This window comes from Tympanuchus pallidicinctus, unplaced genomic scaffold, assembly GCF_026119805.1.
Source record: "Tympanuchus pallidicinctus isolate F22 unplaced genomic scaffold, pur_lepc_1.0 scaffold22, whole genome shotgun sequence".
In the NCBI taxonomy this organism is placed as follows: domain Eukaryota; kingdom Metazoa; phylum Chordata; class Aves; order Galliformes; family Phasianidae; genus Tympanuchus; species Tympanuchus pallidicinctus.
In genome coordinates, this window is record NW_026294739.1 from 4,378,077 (window position 1) to 4,396,923 (window position 18,847).

An 18,847-nucleotide genomic window follows, 5' to 3' on the forward strand; every position below is an offset into this window, starting at 1 on the left:
ACATCCATTGGTGTGACCAGGAACTGGATCATTTCTGCTCACTTGCAGGTTTTTTGGGGGTTTCAACCTCAGTGGGTTGATCCACCAGGATGCCCAGAGCTTCCTCAGGTCATGGTGTTTGTGCCACGTGAATTTGCCTGACTGTGATTCACACTCATGGCTGCCTTCCTGGGTAACCACAACTCATGAGAGCAGGGGTGAGGAAACGAGCTGCTTTCCTACTGTTTGCTGTCCTTTTGTTTCTTTCCTCTTTTGTTATGGCATTGGATCCAGTTGACTGTTCACATTGGTCAGATTATCAGAGCTGTTCAAAGTTCAGCAGAGTTGTCATAATTTCTCACTGAAGCTTCTTTGAAATGATGTGGAGATATTTAGCCAACTTGCACCGTCCTGAAAGCAGAGGCACAGATTCTTTTTCTTCTAAGCAATTGCTCTTGAATTTTTATGAGTCTCCATAAAGCAAAACAACTTCCCTATGGTGTTTTTTTTAAACCCTCTCTATTTCAACCCAAAGGACCCACTCTTTATTTTCAGTTGCACGTTTTATTGAATTATTACACTACTAATGTGTTATAGTGTCTGTCCCTTTAAAAAGATGTACTGTTCTGAGCTGAGAGAGTCAGTTACAGAACTGTTTGTGTCTGTTGCAGTGGGAAAACCATGGTATCCTCTGGAGCTCTGACTTCTCCAAATAAATGAGATCTGAGTGGTGTGAATGCCTAGGTGTGTTTTGCTGGCTGCTAATGAAAACAAGGCAGAGGGGGGAAGTGATTTTTTCACAGTCTGTGGGGGAGAGAGAAAGAGGGTGGTGAGTTTCCATTGGCAGTTTGTGAGGGGAATGCTATAGGATCATGGAATCCTTAGGGTTGGGAAGGACCTCTAAAGGTCCTTGTGCAGCTCCCCTGCAGTAAGCAGGGACGTGCACGGCTCCGTCAGGCTGATCCAGCCTCAGTATCCAGTGTGTGCCAGGCCAGCACTGTGCTACTGGCTGTTAGGTCTCATCCTGCCAGCACGTACGTTTGGGATTAGTTCATGCTTTCCTTCTTTCCTGGCAGCTTTCTGTGTTGCTGGAACGGGTAACACGGGGTATGAGAACTCTTTGAACTCTTGTCTGTACGATCTGGATGCTCTGATGTGTGGCTTCACAAGCAGCACTGTCCTTGCAGCAGCAGCTGCAGCCGTGTGGCAATAGATGCTGAGGTGCTGCCGTGCCCAGGGTGTGGAAGTTTCCCCTTTTCTCCCACGTTACCACAGTGTTGGTTTTGTGGCATTGCACCCAACTGAACAAAGGCAGTGGGGAGGGCTGCGTTACAGACGTGGTGGCAGAGGCAGGCTCGTGCAGTGCTGCGGTTGCGGAGCTGCGGGCGCTGCTGTGGGACTGGGGCAGTCACTGTGCCGCGTGGCACTGCGGATCACAACCTCCAGCTGCACAAACACTGTGCTAGTTTGAGGGCACTGCAAAGAGCTTACAAATAGCTGACCTCCAGGGGCCCTTCCAGCTTCAGTCACTGCCATCCTATGGTGCTTGGCTGTTCTGAGCCGTGTATTGCTATTTACAAAGTTAAAATAACGAAGGTGGTCAATGCTGATGTGAAAAACCTTTTTTCTAAAGTTTTCTAAGATACCGTATCTTATTTATTAAATTAGTTTATCTTAATCTTTTTCTTTTTTGCTTTCCTGTTCAGTCAAAATATTATGGCCAGGCATTATTGACAGAAGTTTACAAGCACCTGAATTTAATTGAATCGGACTACTTTGGAATTGAGTTCCAGAACATCCAGTCGTATTGGGTACGTATAATTTCCCAACAAATTCATTACAACAAAAAGGTTGCTGAAGGTTCCAGTCCTTGTGGAGTCTTTGGTCGGATTGTCTCTGATTACTGCTCCTACTTCGCTCATCAGAACAAGGACAACTCCTAAAGTAGAGGAGGGAGGTCAGATTCTACTTGTTAAACCTCAAAAACACGTGAAGTTGCTGGTGTTTCCACTTCCAGTCACGTGAATAAAATCCTCCATTGCTCTACACATTAGTAAGTGAAAGTGTAGTTTGTAGAGCGCTTGAGAAGTCAGATGAAGTGTGTAACTTCAGTTATTTTATCTACAGTTATTTCAGTCTTTGGTTAATTTCCCTGACGAATCATTATGGACCTCCCATCCATTCTGCTCTTCTGTAACCCTGTATTCTGGTTTCTCTCCACTGTCATCTTGGCACTGTTTTGGCAGCGGTCTCCTCAGCATTGATGTTGTGCTCTTTCTGAAGGGACCCTTCCTTCTCTGTCCAGGTGGACTTTAGGCATGAATGAGGGTTTTTGTATTGATACATGACATGTGAATTTAGATAAGCACTTATAAACAACACGAAGAAACAAACAAAGAAATTAAGGAATTGCTACAGAGAAGGAAAAACGCATATGCATAAACTACTTAGTTTGAATTTACTATTGGTATTTTCACATTGTATTCAAATATGAATGCCAGTTTGTCATTTTTTTTCCTTCAATTTCAGATTTGGCTGGAACCTATGAAACCTGTTATTAAACAAGTACGGAGTAAGTAGTTTTAAAAAAGGAAGTTTTCCTTAATTTGCATTTACTTTATGTGGGCTGCTTTCATAATTACTACTTGATTTACTGGTTATGCTTCCCTGAAAATTGTATTTGGTGGTGGTGATAATGACTCCTGTTTGGGCATGCAAACCTGTTGTTTTTATTATGTAGCATGTGGTGGGTGGAATGGAAAATTACTGAGCGTATGATTTTTTCTCTGTGATAAATATCTAGATAGATTGGATCAGCTGGTGTAAAGTTTGTGAAACATGACATTTGGCTGTTTGTGAGCTTTTCTGAATTGTGTTGTCCTCTTCTATATCCTTATTGATGACTTGGATGAGGGCATTTTGTGCACCCTCAGTAAGTTTGTGAATGGCACCAAGTTGGCTGGAAGTGTGGATCTGCCTGGGGGTAGCGAGGCCCTACAGAGGGATCTGGAGAGGCTGCAGAGCTGGGCTGAACCCAACTGGATGAGGTTCAACAAGGCCAAATGCCAGAATCGCCGACCCTGGAGGTGTTCAAGGAACGGTTGGATTTTGTATGGAGGGACATGGTTTAGTGAGTACTATTGGTGATAGGTGGATGGTTGGGTTGGATGATCTTGAAGGTCTTTTCCAAACTTGGTGATTCTGTGAAAATGGGAAGAGAAAGGAATATTGTGAGCAAGGAGGGGTAACACCTGCAACTGCGATCCTTTCCGAGAGCTGGCTGCTTTTTAGAAGGACTGCAGAAACTACACTTGCCATCTCCGTTGTTCTGATTTGCCAGGCAAAGTTCAGACCTGGTTGACATTTGGAAAGTTTCAGCAGGATGGATGGTTCCCTCTTCTCATTCTTAAAATTTCTCTGGGGAGCTGCTTCCTTGGCACAGCAGAGGTGGTGGTAACACTGTGACTGGCTGCAGCTTCAGGGTCCCTGTCAGGGCAGCTCTGACGTTTCAGAGTCACAGAAAGGCTGAGGTGCCTCTGGTCCATCCAGTGCCACTGCTGCTCCATCAGGCCCACCCACAGTAGGGTGTCTGCTGCTTCTAGCCGAGGTCTGAATCTCAGACACACCTTAGACACAGATCTAAAAATAATACTGAAAACATGAGATGATCAAAATTTCCTTTCAGATCCATCGTAGGTGATGACCTATTTTGGGATATAAAAAACTTTGCTTTGTATGATGTGGATTTTGTTTTTGATCAGCTTCAGAAGGAATATAGTCAGCTTTACTTGTAGCCCAGAGCTGCGGTTTGTGGTCTAGCAGTTGTGTGTCTGTGCAGGTCTGTTTGTTGCAGAATCATCTCTGTGGAGCCCGTTTTTAATGCTGCAGTTACTGTGCCCCTAGTCAGACAACGGGCAGGTTTGAAATTAGAAGAGTGTTTCCATATGTTGCTCCAAATTTTAATTGTTGTGCATGTTTGTTTTTGCTGAGAAAAGCAGTATACAGGGAATAGGTTTCACATCTATGGCATTTGGTTGCAGCAGGGTTTTCCTTTGACCACGAGCGTATGTTCAGATATTTGACTTCCTAGTAGGCATGCAGTACATAGATAAAATTTGGGTACCATCTCTGAGGACTGCCAGTTTGTATGGGGCTGGTATTAACCATGCCCCCAGGGTACCTTTTTGTGTGGTTTTTTTGCTTTGTTTTCAGATTTGATTTCTTAGAGTAATTCTGCATCTTGGTTCAGAATGGCCCAGTGTTTCCTTGCACTGTGCTAAAACTTTTCCTGTGTAAAATGATTATTTTTAGAGGAAAGGCAAGAATAGAAATGAACAGTGGAGTTGTGATGCAGAAGTATTATAAAAGCAAAAATGTAATTCTTTGTTTATTGTTCTTTAACATAGGTCAGGTGCAGAAGACAGTCAAAATTGCTCCTGCTTACTTTGCTGCTGCTGGGTGTGATGGATGTGTCTGCCTGTTCTTAACTTTGTGGAGGTTTTCCAAAGCTTAGGAGCAATTTCAGAAAATCAAAGCCATTTTTTTTCTTTTAGCATGGTCTGCTAAAACTGTTTACTTTCCTTGTTTGATGCATCTCACGAATTATAAAATCCCAAAAGTAAGGCATCTGTCTTTGCCAAATGTAAACCTTGTGCGTCATCATAAGGTTTTATTTCCAGCCTCTGTTTGTTCTAGATACCGTACTCTAATGAGGGATTGGTGGTTTAGTGTTTCTGCTCAGCAGAGCAGAGGTAGTTCTGAGCCTGAGAGCTGCTCTTCATCACGGCTCTGATGGTCTGAAAGTTCTCCCAGTAAGGAGACAACATCTGGCAGGAAGCAAAATTTCTTGTTCTTCTGCTAGCAAAGGAAAAGATGGATCTGTGGAAGAGTAAGTTGGACATTTGGGGATAAGAAATCAGGTACTGAGGCTGTGCTTTGGGGTTAAAGGGTCAGGACAGTCCCACAGGAGGTGATGGGTCCACACAGTGTGTCTGTGCCATCCTTGCGTTCTGGGAACACTTTGTGGGCTCACCTGCAGTGCTCTTCTGTGAAGTCAAGTAGCTCCTTCATAGCTCTTCTGTTGCATGAAGTTTCTTCTCTACGTTCTGTGCCATGGGAGTATTACAGGTAGAGTTTTAAAACCTTCCTGCTGTGTCTGTTTGACGTGGATCATCTACACCCCATAGACCCACCGTAGTGAGCTGAAGGTTGGCTGGACTCTGGTGGGCTGTATTTCTGTGCACGTTGGGAAGCACAGTGTGCATGTGCTTACAAAGAGCTCTTGTGACATGACTTTTCTTTTTATAGGACCAAAGACTACAATGCTTCGTCTAGCTGTTAAGTTCTTTCCTCCAGACCCAGGCCAGCTGCAAGAGGAATACACAAGGTAAAGTACCTCTGGAAGAACTTGGTTTGCATTACCCACTGAAACAGGAGGGTGCTGTATCTATTTCCAAACAAGTTCTATACTGAAGATATTGAAACAGCATTTTTGGGTCGTATCACATTTTAAGAAGACGTGTTGGTAGATTAATGCTATTGGAAAAAATATTTTTCAGACCAGAAAATAGTGCAGGTAAGGGCTTGCCATCCATCACGGGGTTGAAAGAGGCAGCATATAGAGGAAACACCTGTATTTATAAACAGAACCTACATAAAATAATCAGGACATATTTTAGTAGATGGTTTACCATTTAAATCCTCACTAAGTATTCTAGAACACGCAAACATGCTTTACTGTTCATGGTTATCACCAGTTCAGATGTTTGTAATAATGAGGTGTCACACATTTACTGTTGCCTGTTTACTGTGCCTTCTTCTAAGTGAAAAGGAAAGCACATCCTTTCCAACGCTGTATTCCTAAAAACATATTAATATTGGCTTAGGTTATGAAGTCAGTCCTTATCGCTGCGCTTTCAGTTTTGCCATGTTTCTCTTCTTTTGTACTTTCTGCAGGCACTAATAATACTCCTTTAGCTGCTGTATTGGAAAATACTTTGGAGAATTGTGTGTAAAAAAAAAAGTAAATTTAATTTCTTGCTGTTTCTGTGGACTGCAAACATCATAGTCCTGGAAAATCCTGGAAGAACCACTGAGTGAATTAAATAAGTGTTAGCAGAAATTATGTTCCCTAATGAGATGCTAGCACCAGTAATGCTCCCTCATCTCGATTGCAGTAGATAAAATCACTTGAAGTCTTCCTCAAGTGTCTTGCCATCTAAAAAATACAGCTGCTGTTACTTCATAGCTCAAACTCGTTGAAGACTGTGGTTTCCCATCTGCTTCTTCATTTCTCCGTGTTCATTTACACCGATGAATTGTACTGTGCAACTGGATTACTTGTGTGCTTAGTTTTATTTGGCTGCAAGTCTTCTGTTTTGTGTTGGTTTTGGAAAGAGGAAGAATTAGGGGATGTTGCTGCTACAAAATACTGTTCAGTTGTTTTTAAGTTCTCACAGCCTGTTAAGATAGTACTTCTTACTCTCACTTTTCAGGTATCTGTTTGCTTTGCAAATCAAAAGAGACCTGGCAGAGGAGCGACTAACCTGCAGTGACAACACGGCAGCTCTTCTCGTCTCTCATCTCCTGCAATGTTAGTATTGCCTCTGTGGTGACCTGGTGGTGTTGCCATTGCATTAGACAGCATGCAGTTTTTGCATGCGCTCTGGTAGCCAGAAGCATTTTGCCTTGCAGTGTTTTTTTTCAGTACAAAGTAGTAAATGTGTTTGACCAGTGGGATTATGATCAGGGCTAGCTAGGTTCCCAATGTTCTGGAAAGCAGCTGGTACTTACGTATAAGATAACTTTGGCTTTGTGAAGATCATGAAAAACCAAAGCATTTGTGTGTTGCCTTCTTGCTCTGGCTCTGCAAACTGAGTCACCAGCACTCCTCAGCCCTCAGCCAGCCTCAGTGCTTCTTTATGTTAGTTTCTAAGTTTGCCTGTGGTTGGAAGGTGATAGAGACTGGGCTGGAGTTTGGGAAATAAAACTAGAAATGTGTGAGAACGAGTTTAACAAGTGGGTTGTCAGCAGCTTCCCTTCTTGGAGGCAGTGGAAATGGAAATTGGAAGCGATTGATTTGGAGCTCTCCATGCTTCTGCTTACTCAGCCAGTAAGCAGCTAAAGAGCTAAAAATGTGGCCTTTAAGTCAAGCGGGTTGGGAGACTGGTTTCACAACCAGACGAGTTCAGCTTAGCCTGTCCTCCAGCAGCCAAACCTATGATGTGAGCTGCAGAAACAGGGGTTTGTGCCTCCTTGCTTATGTGAAGCTAAAGCCTTGAAATGGCGCCTCTTCGCATGTGCAATACTCAATAGTTGTTAGGTCTCTGCCTCTAATTACATTACTGTAACTGTCATAATATTAGTTACAGTTACCTTACACAGAATGAGCTCTATCTTGTGTGTGCAGCCAGGGAGTTGCACAATTAAAATTTGCTAACAATTTGTCACAACTTTGCGTAAGTTTTGGGAACAGTTCCAGGGCAGTGTGGAGCTGCTGAGCACATCTCAGTGTCTGCCCTCACCCGTCCTGCTTTTACTGTGCTAGGAAAGTAGAAGAAGTAGAGAAAGAATGATTCTTCTTAAGAGCAGATTATTCTGCAAAAGTGCCTTCCAGTTTTTCTCATGTTGTTTTGTATGCTGGCTCGATTTTAAACAGGATATTGCTGTGCTCTGTTGAAGAACATCTGTCTTGGATGAGATTATTAGTTTGTTTAGTCCACTCTCCTTTCTCTGACAGTAGTTAGTAGCAGATGCTGTGGGGAAGACATGAGAAACAGAGCAAGCATATGGTGACACTTCCGTCAGTGACCCATCCAATAATCTTTGCAGTGGCCGTTCTGAGTCGGATCGATTCCTTCACTCTTCATTTAGTCGCCCTTGAACTTTACTTGCTTGTATTTGTCAAATTATTTTTTCAGTTGGCTTCTATTTTTGGCATTCTTTCACGAAAATGAGCTTCACAGCTTAATTTTTTGGCTTGCATATGAAAGGAAAAAATATTTTTTTCATTCTACTCGTAACTTTATATACATCTGCTGTAGGTTCTGTGTGCATTATGCTTTTCTCTTCCAAACCAAGGACTTCTGGTCTCGAGTTTTATCAAGTAGAAGCTGTTCTGTACATTTGATTCACGCTTCATCTGCAAATCTCTTCTTAATACTGCAGCATCATCTCTGAAAGGTGTGGATTTGTGCTGCTGTAACCCCCAGGGAATCTGCCTGGGGTAAATGTGAATGTTTTCTGAAGCGAATTTGGGTATAAAGCATAATGTATACATTTCAAACGATCAAAGGACAGTGCAGTCCAGATCCTTAGCCCCCCACCCCCAGTTCCTGACCCAGCATTTTCTGTTGTTGTTCCTGTTCCATTGCTTCTTTATATTCTAACACTTTTTTCTTCTGTAATAGCTGAAATAGGGGATTTTGATGAATCGGAGGATCGAGAACACCTTAAAGTGAACCGATATTTGCCAAACCAGGAAAGGATCCAAGGGAAGATCCTGGAGTTCCACAGGAAGCACGTGTAAGTGAGGGTGATGGCGCCCCACTGATGGGACCTGGGGCTGGGGAGCAGGCAGGCTGGCTCCATCAGGGTGAGTGCACTGTTTGATGGCATGGTGGCAGGTTGTGTTCGCTGCACGCTTTCTGATGAGAAAGATTGAATTTATCAACAATTGCTATTGAGACTTTTTAATTAGGAGCTTTAACACAGCTTAAGGTACGTTTTACCTGTGAATATAGCAGTGCAGCTATTTAAACTCTGAGAAGAAGACAGTTTGTCTGCAGGCAATCTGCAGGTTTGTGTGTGCTGACTTTCTGTATGTACGGGTGGCTTGAATTTAACACTGGTGGCAAAAGGAAAACACAATGAGAACCATGTTTAAATGTCTGCACTTCCCCAAATGCACTGGACTGTAGTAGTGCAGCAGGCACTTATAAGAGGACAGGTGACAATAATGGATGTTTTTTGTAATACTAGTTGGATGTGTATTAATTCTAGTTGGGTAATTGAGAGAGCGAGAGAAACAGAAGAGGACAAAGTTGTTGAGCAATAATTTTTCTCACATGATATTCCAGTGTGCTTTTAATAATGCAGCAGAGAAGCCTATCGTGAGCTTGTAATGATGGCTTGAAGCAAAATCATTCTCCAGAATTTCAGGTTTGCAAAGTTTGTGTTCAGCGTGTCATCAGATTCATAGGTCTTGCTTTTGCATAAGTAGAAATAAATTACATTGTACTCATTTTAGGGTAAAGAAGAGAGCTGAGAGTTAGAAGGAGAGAAGTAACTGTTGTCAAAACTGATGCAATAAATGCTTCTACGGTTCATCTATTTTTGAAATGCTAAAAAATTCATTAGAACCCAAGGAGCTGTGCACCACAAATATGAGACTGCTTTGAATACAGAGCCAGGCGCTGGTAGCTCTGTTAACCTTGAGCTTTTATTTTTTCAGAAAGCTCCTTTTAATAATCCCATGCACTAAGGAACTTCATATTTCTGCCTTGAAGAAGGAAGTCAGAAGAAAGTTAATGGGAAAAGATTCCGTGCTTCATAGGTTTACTTTGTATTAGTTTAATGATAATTGCATCTAACGTAGCTATTTCAACAGTATGGTTACAAATCTCATTTAAAGCAATCGTCAGTGCTGCCTGTGTGGAGTGAAGATGTTTAACATCTCCTTGCTCCTTTGGAAAATTTCTGTTACATAGATGTAATTTTGGAAGCGCTGCAACCCTAAAAATAGCTGGGACTTCCTTACACGTCTCTTCTCTCTGTCCTTACCCAGTGAGTTCTGGGCACCCTTTCCCATTTTTAGTAAGAGTGGTGAAGGTCCTGCATTTTCTCAGTGTTTGCACACTTTTCTCCACTTTCCTATCACAAGTGGCAGCACGGACCCTGTCTCCTTCCTTCCGACGCAGAGTGCTGCTAAACGAGCAAATTATTTCTCTTCTCTCTTACCATACTTTTGCCTCATAGCTTTATTTTTAGGTTTTCTTTTTCTGTTTCCTTCCCTTCACCTCCTAACCCTCCTCCCTATCTTTAACAGACTGCTCTTTCCTTCAGCTGACAGCGCAGCCTCCAAAAAGAGAACCCCTTGCTGAGGGGGTGGCTCTTCTCCAGCTCACTGCTGCATCATCCATTCTCTTTCTGACCCCGTGCTCTGCAGCCCTCGCTTTGCTGTAACCACGCTCACTGGTGTAGCAGTGTGCTGTCTCTTTTCTGTCCAGCACCAAGCAGGGCACGTCGGTCTGCCTTTCTCAGCTGGGGGGCAGCAGGATTCCTTGTGGCGCCGCACGTGAGTTGCTGGGCAGGAGCACACGTGGCCCTCGGGTGTGTTTATCTCAGGTGTCTCTTTGTGTTAGAAGGCTGTGCTGGGGTGGTGTGGAGCTTCCTCTGAGCTATTAGAGCTGGTAGAAGACGGGGAAAGCAGAATCTGTGTATCCCTTCTGTATCAGAACAAGAGCAAAGCCATTGACAGTTGTATTCAGAAGGTTGAGGAAAGCTTATTTTCTATTAAACATGCCTGTTTTCTTCCTTTTACAAATATTTATACTCACAAATATAGAAAAACAGCTTTTATATTTAACTTTGCAAATGCAGGAACGATAAATAAGAGGAGTTGTATTTTTAGAACAGCAGGTTGGTTATTTGCTTCAGTGAGAGCCTGTGTTAACTAGTACTGTTTGCTTCCGTGGTAGGTTTGTATTTTGAAGCTGCTGTTGTCCAGTTACATCTGAGTGCCCCAAACACTCTGAATGCAATGCTTTCTGCCTTCCTGCAAGTAAGACAAGTGGAATACTTGCTGTGAGGGGCTGTAGATTGGAATTAAACGTTACCGTGGATGCCTGAAGGAGAGCTTTGACTCTGTTTTGCTTGATGGATTTGTTGAACATAATTTGCGTGCCTTCAAATGAGTGGTGGTTTTTTTTGTGTGTTTATATATTTGTGTGAATCAGGGAAGAAACTGAAGATTTGTTGCATTTATATATATTTACTGTTATCCCTCAGGTGCTTTCACAACTTGTTAGGCTAGTTGCCCAGGATTAAAATTATTTTGAAAACAGGATGCTTCATATTATGTTTGTAAACAAGAAAAAAACCTGTATTTTTAGATTGCTGCATAGTCTCACAATTCGTAAAAATACAGCATCTTGACTGCCTGTGCTTTAAAATGCTGCCTTACTGCTTTTAAAAGCTGTGCTCATTGCATGAAGCCATTGCCCCAATTGCCATGTGAATATTGTAACACTCCACAAATACCTGTGTAAATGAAGGCATGTAAGCAGCCTTTACCTTAAAACGAATTGCACTGGCAGCAGATTTTGCAGGAAAACACTTGCGAAAGAGAGCCTGTTGTCCATTGACCTGGGGAAGAGTAAGTAGATTTATCTGCTTAATGGATGAACAAAATTAGACCAGATTGTTTTCGGGCTGGTCTGTGCAGCTTAGTCTCCAGCAAACATCTGAGGGTAATTACTCTGAAACTGCATCTCATTTGTAATTGTTTGTTGTGCAGTGTGAGCTGCTTGGCATCGCTCCTGGCTTTCCCTGCTGCAGCCTCTTCCTTCTTTGGTAGGTGTGAGCAGGTTTTGTCTATGAGGACATTCTTGAAAAATTTCCTTATTGTTGCTGAGCTGCACTGGGCTTCTGGTGGTATCTGGTGGGTCAGAACACAGAATGCTGCTGGTTCTGCATCAGTTACACTGCGCTGTGTATCGAGATCTGCATCGAGAATTTGGAATAAAATGCTTTCACATTTTCTGCTTGCTATTTTGTCCTAGTTTTTGTTTGCATTCCCCTCCAGCAGCAGTTCCCAACCTCCAGCAACCTTAGCATCCTCTCTAAAGACAAAGCACCGCATTCATTCTTAATGCAGCTCTATTGAGAAGAATTATACCAGGAATTAGTGGGGGTGGAAGTTACACACAGTGCTCTTAGAGTGCAACTCAAGGAGCTGTGGCCAAAATTAATATTTATGATCTGACTTTTTTTGTATGTGTTTAATAAACAGAAACCATGGTACTTCAACTATTTTGACACGGTCAAGGAATCTGTGGAAGAAATGCTAGTGATGCTTAAAGCTGTGATAAAAATGCTTATTCCAGCATTGCTCGCTTTAGGGAAAGGGAAATCTGCTTTAGCAGTTTGAGCTCCCAGACAGAAGTAACATCTGTGGTGGCAGCACTGCTGGAGGTGCAGCTCCAGTACTCCTCATGCAGCTTGGCTGGCATTCCTTTTTCCATCTGAGATGAGATTTTTGTTCCCTCTGTGCTTCTCAGTTCTTTACAATTGCTTTACACTTACACGGCCCCATTATACTGACGTTGCAATAAGGCTGGAATTTGCAAAGTCAGGAACTTCATGTAATTCTTGCTTTCTCCAGTTGGGAAAAAAATAGAAATTCCTCATTCTCTTTTTGTTAAGTTTAAATGTAGTAGCTGCTCACTGAAGTGCTCTCCATTTGTATTTAAGGGAAATGCATGTAGAATCAAAAGTTGTTTAAGTTAAAACATGGAGATAGGCAGGGGGAGAATGCCCAGAAAGGGAAGGCAGGAGAACTGATGCAGTGCTGTTGGTGCTGGCACTGCATCGCACACCAAAATAGATCCTGTGATAAACAGCTTCTCCTCTGCTTGAGTCAACTGGGGCACGTTTATGGAAGGAAAGCAGGACCTTGGAAACAGGGCTTCTGACATCTGTGTGCGACTGTGTGTGTGTGTGCAGAAATCTCAGCTGGCTTCAGTGCTCTTTGGCCCTAAGCAGAGCGCTTTTCTCTCCCGTGTCCCATCACACCTGTCCTGGCTGAGTGGCAGGCACTAGGAACTCTTCCAGTGCTGCAGCACTGCCCATGGCTCATGCAGCTCTTGGTTGGAAGCAAGGTGGCACTTATTTCTTGTGGCTTTCAGCAGAGAGGTGCCTGTAGGCTGGCGGTGTCCTGGCAGCTGCCCACGTGTCTGTGCTGCTGGTGCTGGAGGAGGATTCTGCCTCAGCAAGCAGGAAAAGGCAGCATTAATCCACTGAACTCTCCCCCTCGTGGTGAAAAACAGGGAGGGAAGAAGGAACAGGCCTTTGCTTCAGGGAAATGAAGCGTTGGCTGTTCACCTTCGGGAGACACCAACACCACATATGTGAGTGGTGTCTCAGCACTGCTTGCTTGGACCTTGTGCACGCTCAAGCGGGAGATGCTCCATTTGGGCACACCCCTCTCATGGTTTCAACGTTATTTCAACAGCAATGATGCTTCAAGAATAATGTTTAAAATCCTTCTTCTGGTTCTTTGGCAAGGAGAAAACCAAGGAGCCAAAGTCAGGGCAAAGCCTCGCTCCCAGTCATGCTGGTGTAATAGCTGGGCAGTCCTGAGACCCGACCTGGAATTCTGGCAGTGTTTGCTTTGTTTCCATCGTGCTGCTTACAGAAGTCTTTCAGCTCTCCCTTTGTGTCGGGTTAATATTAACATGTATACTGAGAAGCAGAGTAAAGGACACTGCAGATTAAATGTTGGTTTGTTAAACTGTATTGTTCCTAGGTTGGAAAAGCTGAAGCTGGAGGAGTTAATGTTTGTTTCAGTGCCTCTGTCTCTGGGATGCATTTTAGGCTGGTCGTCTGCTATTGAATGTTTCTCCTGTTACACAGAGGTCTCAGTATGATACTTAACTTGAAGCCAAACTTAATTAGATAGAAAGTTCCTTTTTAGTGCCCGAGTTACAGGTGGAGCATTTTAGCCACGTGAGCAGCATTGTAGAATCCAACTGATCTTAAAAGTTTCTTTTTCTTCCTTATTACAGGGGCCAAACTCCTGCCGAATCAGACTTTCAAGTGCTTGAAATTGCTCGGAAACTGGAGATGTATGGCATCAGGTTTCACCTCGCATCTGATCGTGAGGGCACAAAAATTAATCTGGCTGTTTCACACATGGGTGTGCTGGTATTCCAGGTAAGGTGGGCAAAGCCTACCGTGTGTGTCTGTCTGTTTTTCCATTAGTTTGTCTTGGGAGTAAGTCTTATTTTAATTTCAAGCGTGTCTGATGCTAAAAATCTAGCATGTATTTTGTGGTCAGTGGAGTATCATTAAGGCCCACGAATCACTGAGCAGTGCAGTTTGCCCTTGGAGGTGGAGATGGAAGAGCATTAAAATCACAGAACTGACAGTGACACCAAATTAAAGTGTTTGATGTCATCTATTTGAAAGTTGCTTACATACATATTCAGGAATAATGATCAGTCTATTCCACACAGCCCTAGAACAGTTCTGTAGTCTTGGTGTTTGTGTTCATTTTCCCTTGCTTTAATGTTATAATGTATTTTTGCTAGGATAGCATTGATCTTCACATACAGAAGTATAGGGAAAATGATTTTTGCATCCCAGTTCTCAGGTTTCCCTTCAGTTTTCTGCTGTCTGCTCAGAAATGCAGACATCATACAACTTGTAGTTGACCTTTGTGTTAATAGATGTAATTGTCTAAGGTAATATTGTTACCAGAGTGTGAGCAGAGTGGTTTGGGTGCACATTCATGTATCTGCATGCCTGCAAGAGAATTTGCTTTATTGTTCTTCTGAAACTTCTGCAAACCTTTTATCATTTTAATTCAGGGTAATACGAAAATCAATACCTTTAACTGGTCCAAGGTCCGTAAGCTAAGCTTCAAGAGGAAGAGATTCCTTATTAAACTCCACCCAGAGGTCTGTGTAAGTTTTGCCACAGTAACTACCTTGCCAGTGATGAAAACATTACATTTAACTTGTATGTATATACTTACATGCACGCTTTTATCATGAAAAATTCTTGAGTTTGTAACTTTATAAGACACTGTCAGAGAAATAGGCTTATCTTCACTGTTCAAGTAAAAATCTTCCTCACCCCATGCCTGTCACCATAGATTTCAGCTTCATTTGTCTGACAAAAGCATGGGCATGTGTGAATGTTACAGGAAAGGAAATGAAGAATCTGGTGATTCAGACTAACCCTTTTTTTTAACTGTAAAGAAGTTGCATTTCCTATTTCTCTTGGAAATAAATGGGTATGAAGAGTTATCTCAGCTCTCTGATCCACCGCAGTCCGCGATACGAGCTAAGATAACTGAAGCATTCAAATAGTAAATCTTTGTTCAGATAAAGGCACGGCAGGGAGTGCTTTTGGCTGTAGCTCCTTAAGAGAGCATTGCAGTACACTGCTAATGCAGAAGGTGATTGCTTTATATGGCAGTTTTACCCAGGAACTTGATGAATATGTGCTGCTTAAATGAAAACTGTGGTACAGAGTCCCCTGGTTCCATCATAAAGTAATCTGATGCATTTCAGGAAGCATTAAATGGCTGAGATTACATTGCTGGAGCTTAGTTTAAGAACTGTGTGATTATTCTTACTACAGCCTTATCTTTCTAATATGGCCTTATAGCAGAAGGTTTTTTTCATGCTTGCCTGATTTACAACACGTATTTTTGACTGCAAGTATCGAATTTATTGTCACTCTCTTTGTTGTTTCCACACTTAATGACTGGATTGTGTTCAGCATGAAGCTAGATTAGAATGGAAAAGCAAAGTTGGACATAATGCAGAGTTGTGTGCGTCAGAAACCTGAAGCAGGGCACACTGACATCACTGTAGTCGTGTGTCTCAAAATGAGACCCTCAGAAATGCAAGGTGGTAACAGTGCTGTGGCACACACACCGTTGTCCAGCCTGTTCTAAGTCACAGGAAGTGGAAAAAGCATCAGAACTTCTACAAAAAAAGTGTTTTTAGAATCACTGCCATTTCACTTAAATATTTTTATTTCTAAATTTTAATAGTGCTCATTTTTTGTTAATGTGGAAAATATCCAGCATGTTGGTACAGTTTTAGTCAAGTGTGTTTTAAGCATTTTTACATTTTCTATGTAAGAAACAGTTGTAAAGTAATTGAGTGATTTAGACTGCATGCAAAATCATATTCATAGCTTTCATGTATGTGAGAAATGACTCAGCACCTCACTGCCTTTTGAGCCTTTTTGCTGAGACCTGTCCTTTCCTCTTCTCTTCCATTGCCATCTTATGTTCTACTTAGCTCTTGTGTTTTGTTCCCAGGGCCCATACCAAGATACACTGGAGTTTCTTTTGGGAAGTAGGGATGAATGTAAAAACTTCTGGAAGATCTGTGTTGAATACCATACGTTTTTTAGGCTCTTTGATCAGCCAAAGCCAAAGGCTAAAGCAGTCTTCTTCACCAGGGGGTCATCATTCAGATACAGGTATGGAGGAGCATCAGACACTTATTAAAGCTGAATTGCTTATATCTGAGGAGACGAACTCAAAAGGGAAAAACATTCTCAAGTAATTCTTATCTACTGCTTTTGGTAACTTTTGTACTTTTGTGGATTCACAGTGGACGAACACAGAAGCAGCTAGTGGATTATATTAAAGACAGTGGGATGAAGAAAACTCCATATGAAAGGTAAACACAAAGGATTTTGCCAGGTGAAATTTGGTTGGGATTTTCACAGCATTCTTACTCCCTAAATTAGAACTGTTTTTAAAAGACTCTTGGAGGCATTTTCATTGGCTGTCTTTTTGGTTATCAAGGTCTACATCGCATTTAAAGTAGCTGAACTAATAATTTTTTTTCTAACATGGTTTCAAGATGATGTAAAGACGCTCATGAAAGTTTCAGTATTGCATTTTGATATCAGTGGACACAGCATGCAGCTTGGCCATCCAGAAATCAGTGTATTTTGGAGGTGCATCAAAGTTAGTGGGACATTTATGTGTGTCACTGTGATCCTCGTTTTGTACAAGGGGTGGTGGTAACCAAGAGCCCTGTTCTCATCCATTCTTCTTGAAGATGGTTTCTTCTAATGTATTGCAAGGTTTTACTTTCACAACCTGGTGACACATGCCTATTGCACACCCTTCTCCTTTGTCCTGCTTATGTAATCACAAGGTGAGATGGTTCAGCTTGCTAACTGGGCAGTGACAGAGGCTTGCATGTTGTTTTACCATATGGTAACTGCTAGAGTCTCAACAGTCCAAAAATAAGGTTGGGAGCAGTGCCACAGGGATAGCAGTCTCCTTCTGTGGCAGTGTTGAGCTGCACATGTGTAGTCCTTGTTGCTTTGTTGTCACTACTCTGTAGCATTAAAAGCTACAGTGACTTGATAAAAGGATACTGAAGAAAACTGAGCCATCAAATTCAAGTTAAAATCCAAGAGTGTTGACTTAGTTCCCAGTTTGTGAACATAATTTCAATTATGTTCTTAATTTCAGGACATCATACATCTATGGGCAGTAGTTAGGTCGTTCCTCTTGTGTAGAAGTCATGGTCTGAATACAAACTGAATCCTGAATACCACTGATGTTTGCTGACATCTGATGTAGGATGTGATGCATGGCGATGTAATTTTAAATAACATTCATTTATTGATACACTTAGCATTTTGTCTTTCTGAATGCTGTTGTACAGACAGGAAATGAAGCATGGAGAATACTCTGCCAAAAATTACCCAATTAGCCTGTGATACAGCACGATTGAATTCAAGATCTGCAAGCCTGAAACTCTGACCTTAAATATTTGTTTCTAAACGTATAAAGAATGTGCATTTTAGTTATTAAATGGTGTCACTTGAACCTGTGTGAAACCTACGAGTATGTGAGAAACTCTTCATAGTCTGAAAGTTTGCAAGATTTTAATAGGAATTTCAGAAAGCTTTCTGTAATCTGCTATCCATGAATGTTTTTAGTGTCTTGGGGAACAGGTGAGCACCTTTTCTGTATGACAGCATAACTTGTGTTAGGTTAATGGATGAACCTGGTGATCCAACCTAAACAATTGAATTAGTTGTTCAAAGATGATAATAAAATGCGCCTTGAGACTTTTTATTGTCTCTTAGAATGAAAATAGCTAAACAGGGAAGGGAGAAGGCTGGCTTTTGTCTTGGATACTCACAGGATGCTCTCTCTTCTGCAGGAGGCACAGCAAAGTCAGAGTGTCCACTCACGCTTCGAACACAGACGTGCCAAAGCAGGTTAGTTCAGTGTGACTCCACGTAGTCCACTCAGTGAAGCTGACAGCCAGCTTTCCAAGATGACTGCCTAGGAATATGGGACAATGAACTGTTGGTCTGGAGTCAGCTTCGCAGTCTGATCTTTGTTCCTGATGCATGGTTTGTGGGTTGTTTTTTTTTTCACAAGGAGTAACAACTTTGATAATTGTAGCTAATGGAGTCTAGGGCAGGTAATTTCCTGTTCAGAGTTCAGGCTGAGAAGATGTGATAGCTCCTAGTGTGTTACTATTTCAGAGGGTCAAACTGCGCTGACTTGTATCTAACTGCTTTTTGTGGAAGAGGTCATCCTGCTACCCTTTGTGTCTTTATTTTCTTTCCCTCAGAGTGCTGCGTTCCCCGAGGGCTTGAGGACCCCGGGGTCTCCTGCCTCAGCAACTGTCCCCTTCCACTCCGTTCATTCCTCAGCTGCTCCTACCGTCCTGCCCATCTTTGCAGAAAGCAGCCCTTCCTCCTTGGAGCCCCGAGTGCCGTACACAAGGATTCCAGACAAAAACACCCCAATGCCCGCAGAAGAAACAGGGAGGAAACTGGTGCAGCAGCCTGGATCTCCCATCTTCCAGTCATTCCAAGGTGTTGGGTTTGGTAGTGTTGCAGGAAACTGCAACCCTGCTTGTCCTGTTGTTGAGAGTGGTTGTGCTTTAGATTTAGATGTAGAGAAGAGTAACAAGGAGAATAGGGCTGCTCTTTGTAAAAATGACAATGATGAGGATGACTTTACCACAGGTGTTTTTGTTGCTGAAAAAGAGCATCAGCACTGCAGTAGGGGTGCCCCTCTGTTCACACTGACAAATTCACAGTTACAGGTGTCAGAAGAGTTTATTGATGATGACCCTGCAGA

At 42.4% G+C, this 18,847-nt stretch overlaps 1 protein-coding gene across 8 annotated transcripts in view; it reads left to right on the forward strand.

The window, feature by feature from the left end:
• Window positions 1-18,847, forward strand: part of FARP2 (FERM, ARH/RhoGEF and pleckstrin domain protein 2) — a 58,808-nt gene that overhangs the window by 15,783 nt on the left and 24,178 nt on the right. For 7 of the 8 annotated variants that reach the window (XR_008207819.1, XM_052687243.1, XM_052687244.1 and 4 more), the window contains 11 exons: window positions 1,686-1,790; window positions 2,509-2,551; window positions 5,287-5,365; window positions 6,474-6,571; window positions 8,388-8,502; window positions 13,764-13,911; window positions 14,568-14,663; window positions 16,037-16,200; window positions 16,335-16,403; window positions 17,913-17,970; window positions 18,333-18,579. Coding sequence is in view for 7 of the 8 variants with exons in the window: in XM_052687243.1 (XP_052543203.1) it covers window positions 1,686-1,790; window positions 2,509-2,551; window positions 5,287-5,365; window positions 6,474-6,571; window positions 8,388-8,502; window positions 13,764-13,911; window positions 14,568-14,663; window positions 16,037-16,200; window positions 16,335-16,403; window positions 17,913-17,970; window positions 18,333-18,579 (1,222 nt within the window). In the remaining variant the exon portion in view is untranslated. The remainder of the gene's footprint in view (window positions 1-1,685; window positions 1,791-2,508; window positions 2,552-5,286; window positions 5,366-6,473; window positions 6,572-8,387; window positions 8,503-13,763; window positions 13,912-14,567; window positions 14,664-16,036; window positions 16,201-16,334; window positions 16,404-17,912; window positions 17,971-18,332; window positions 18,580-18,847) is intronic. The other variant, XM_052687245.1, reaches the window with a different exon arrangement.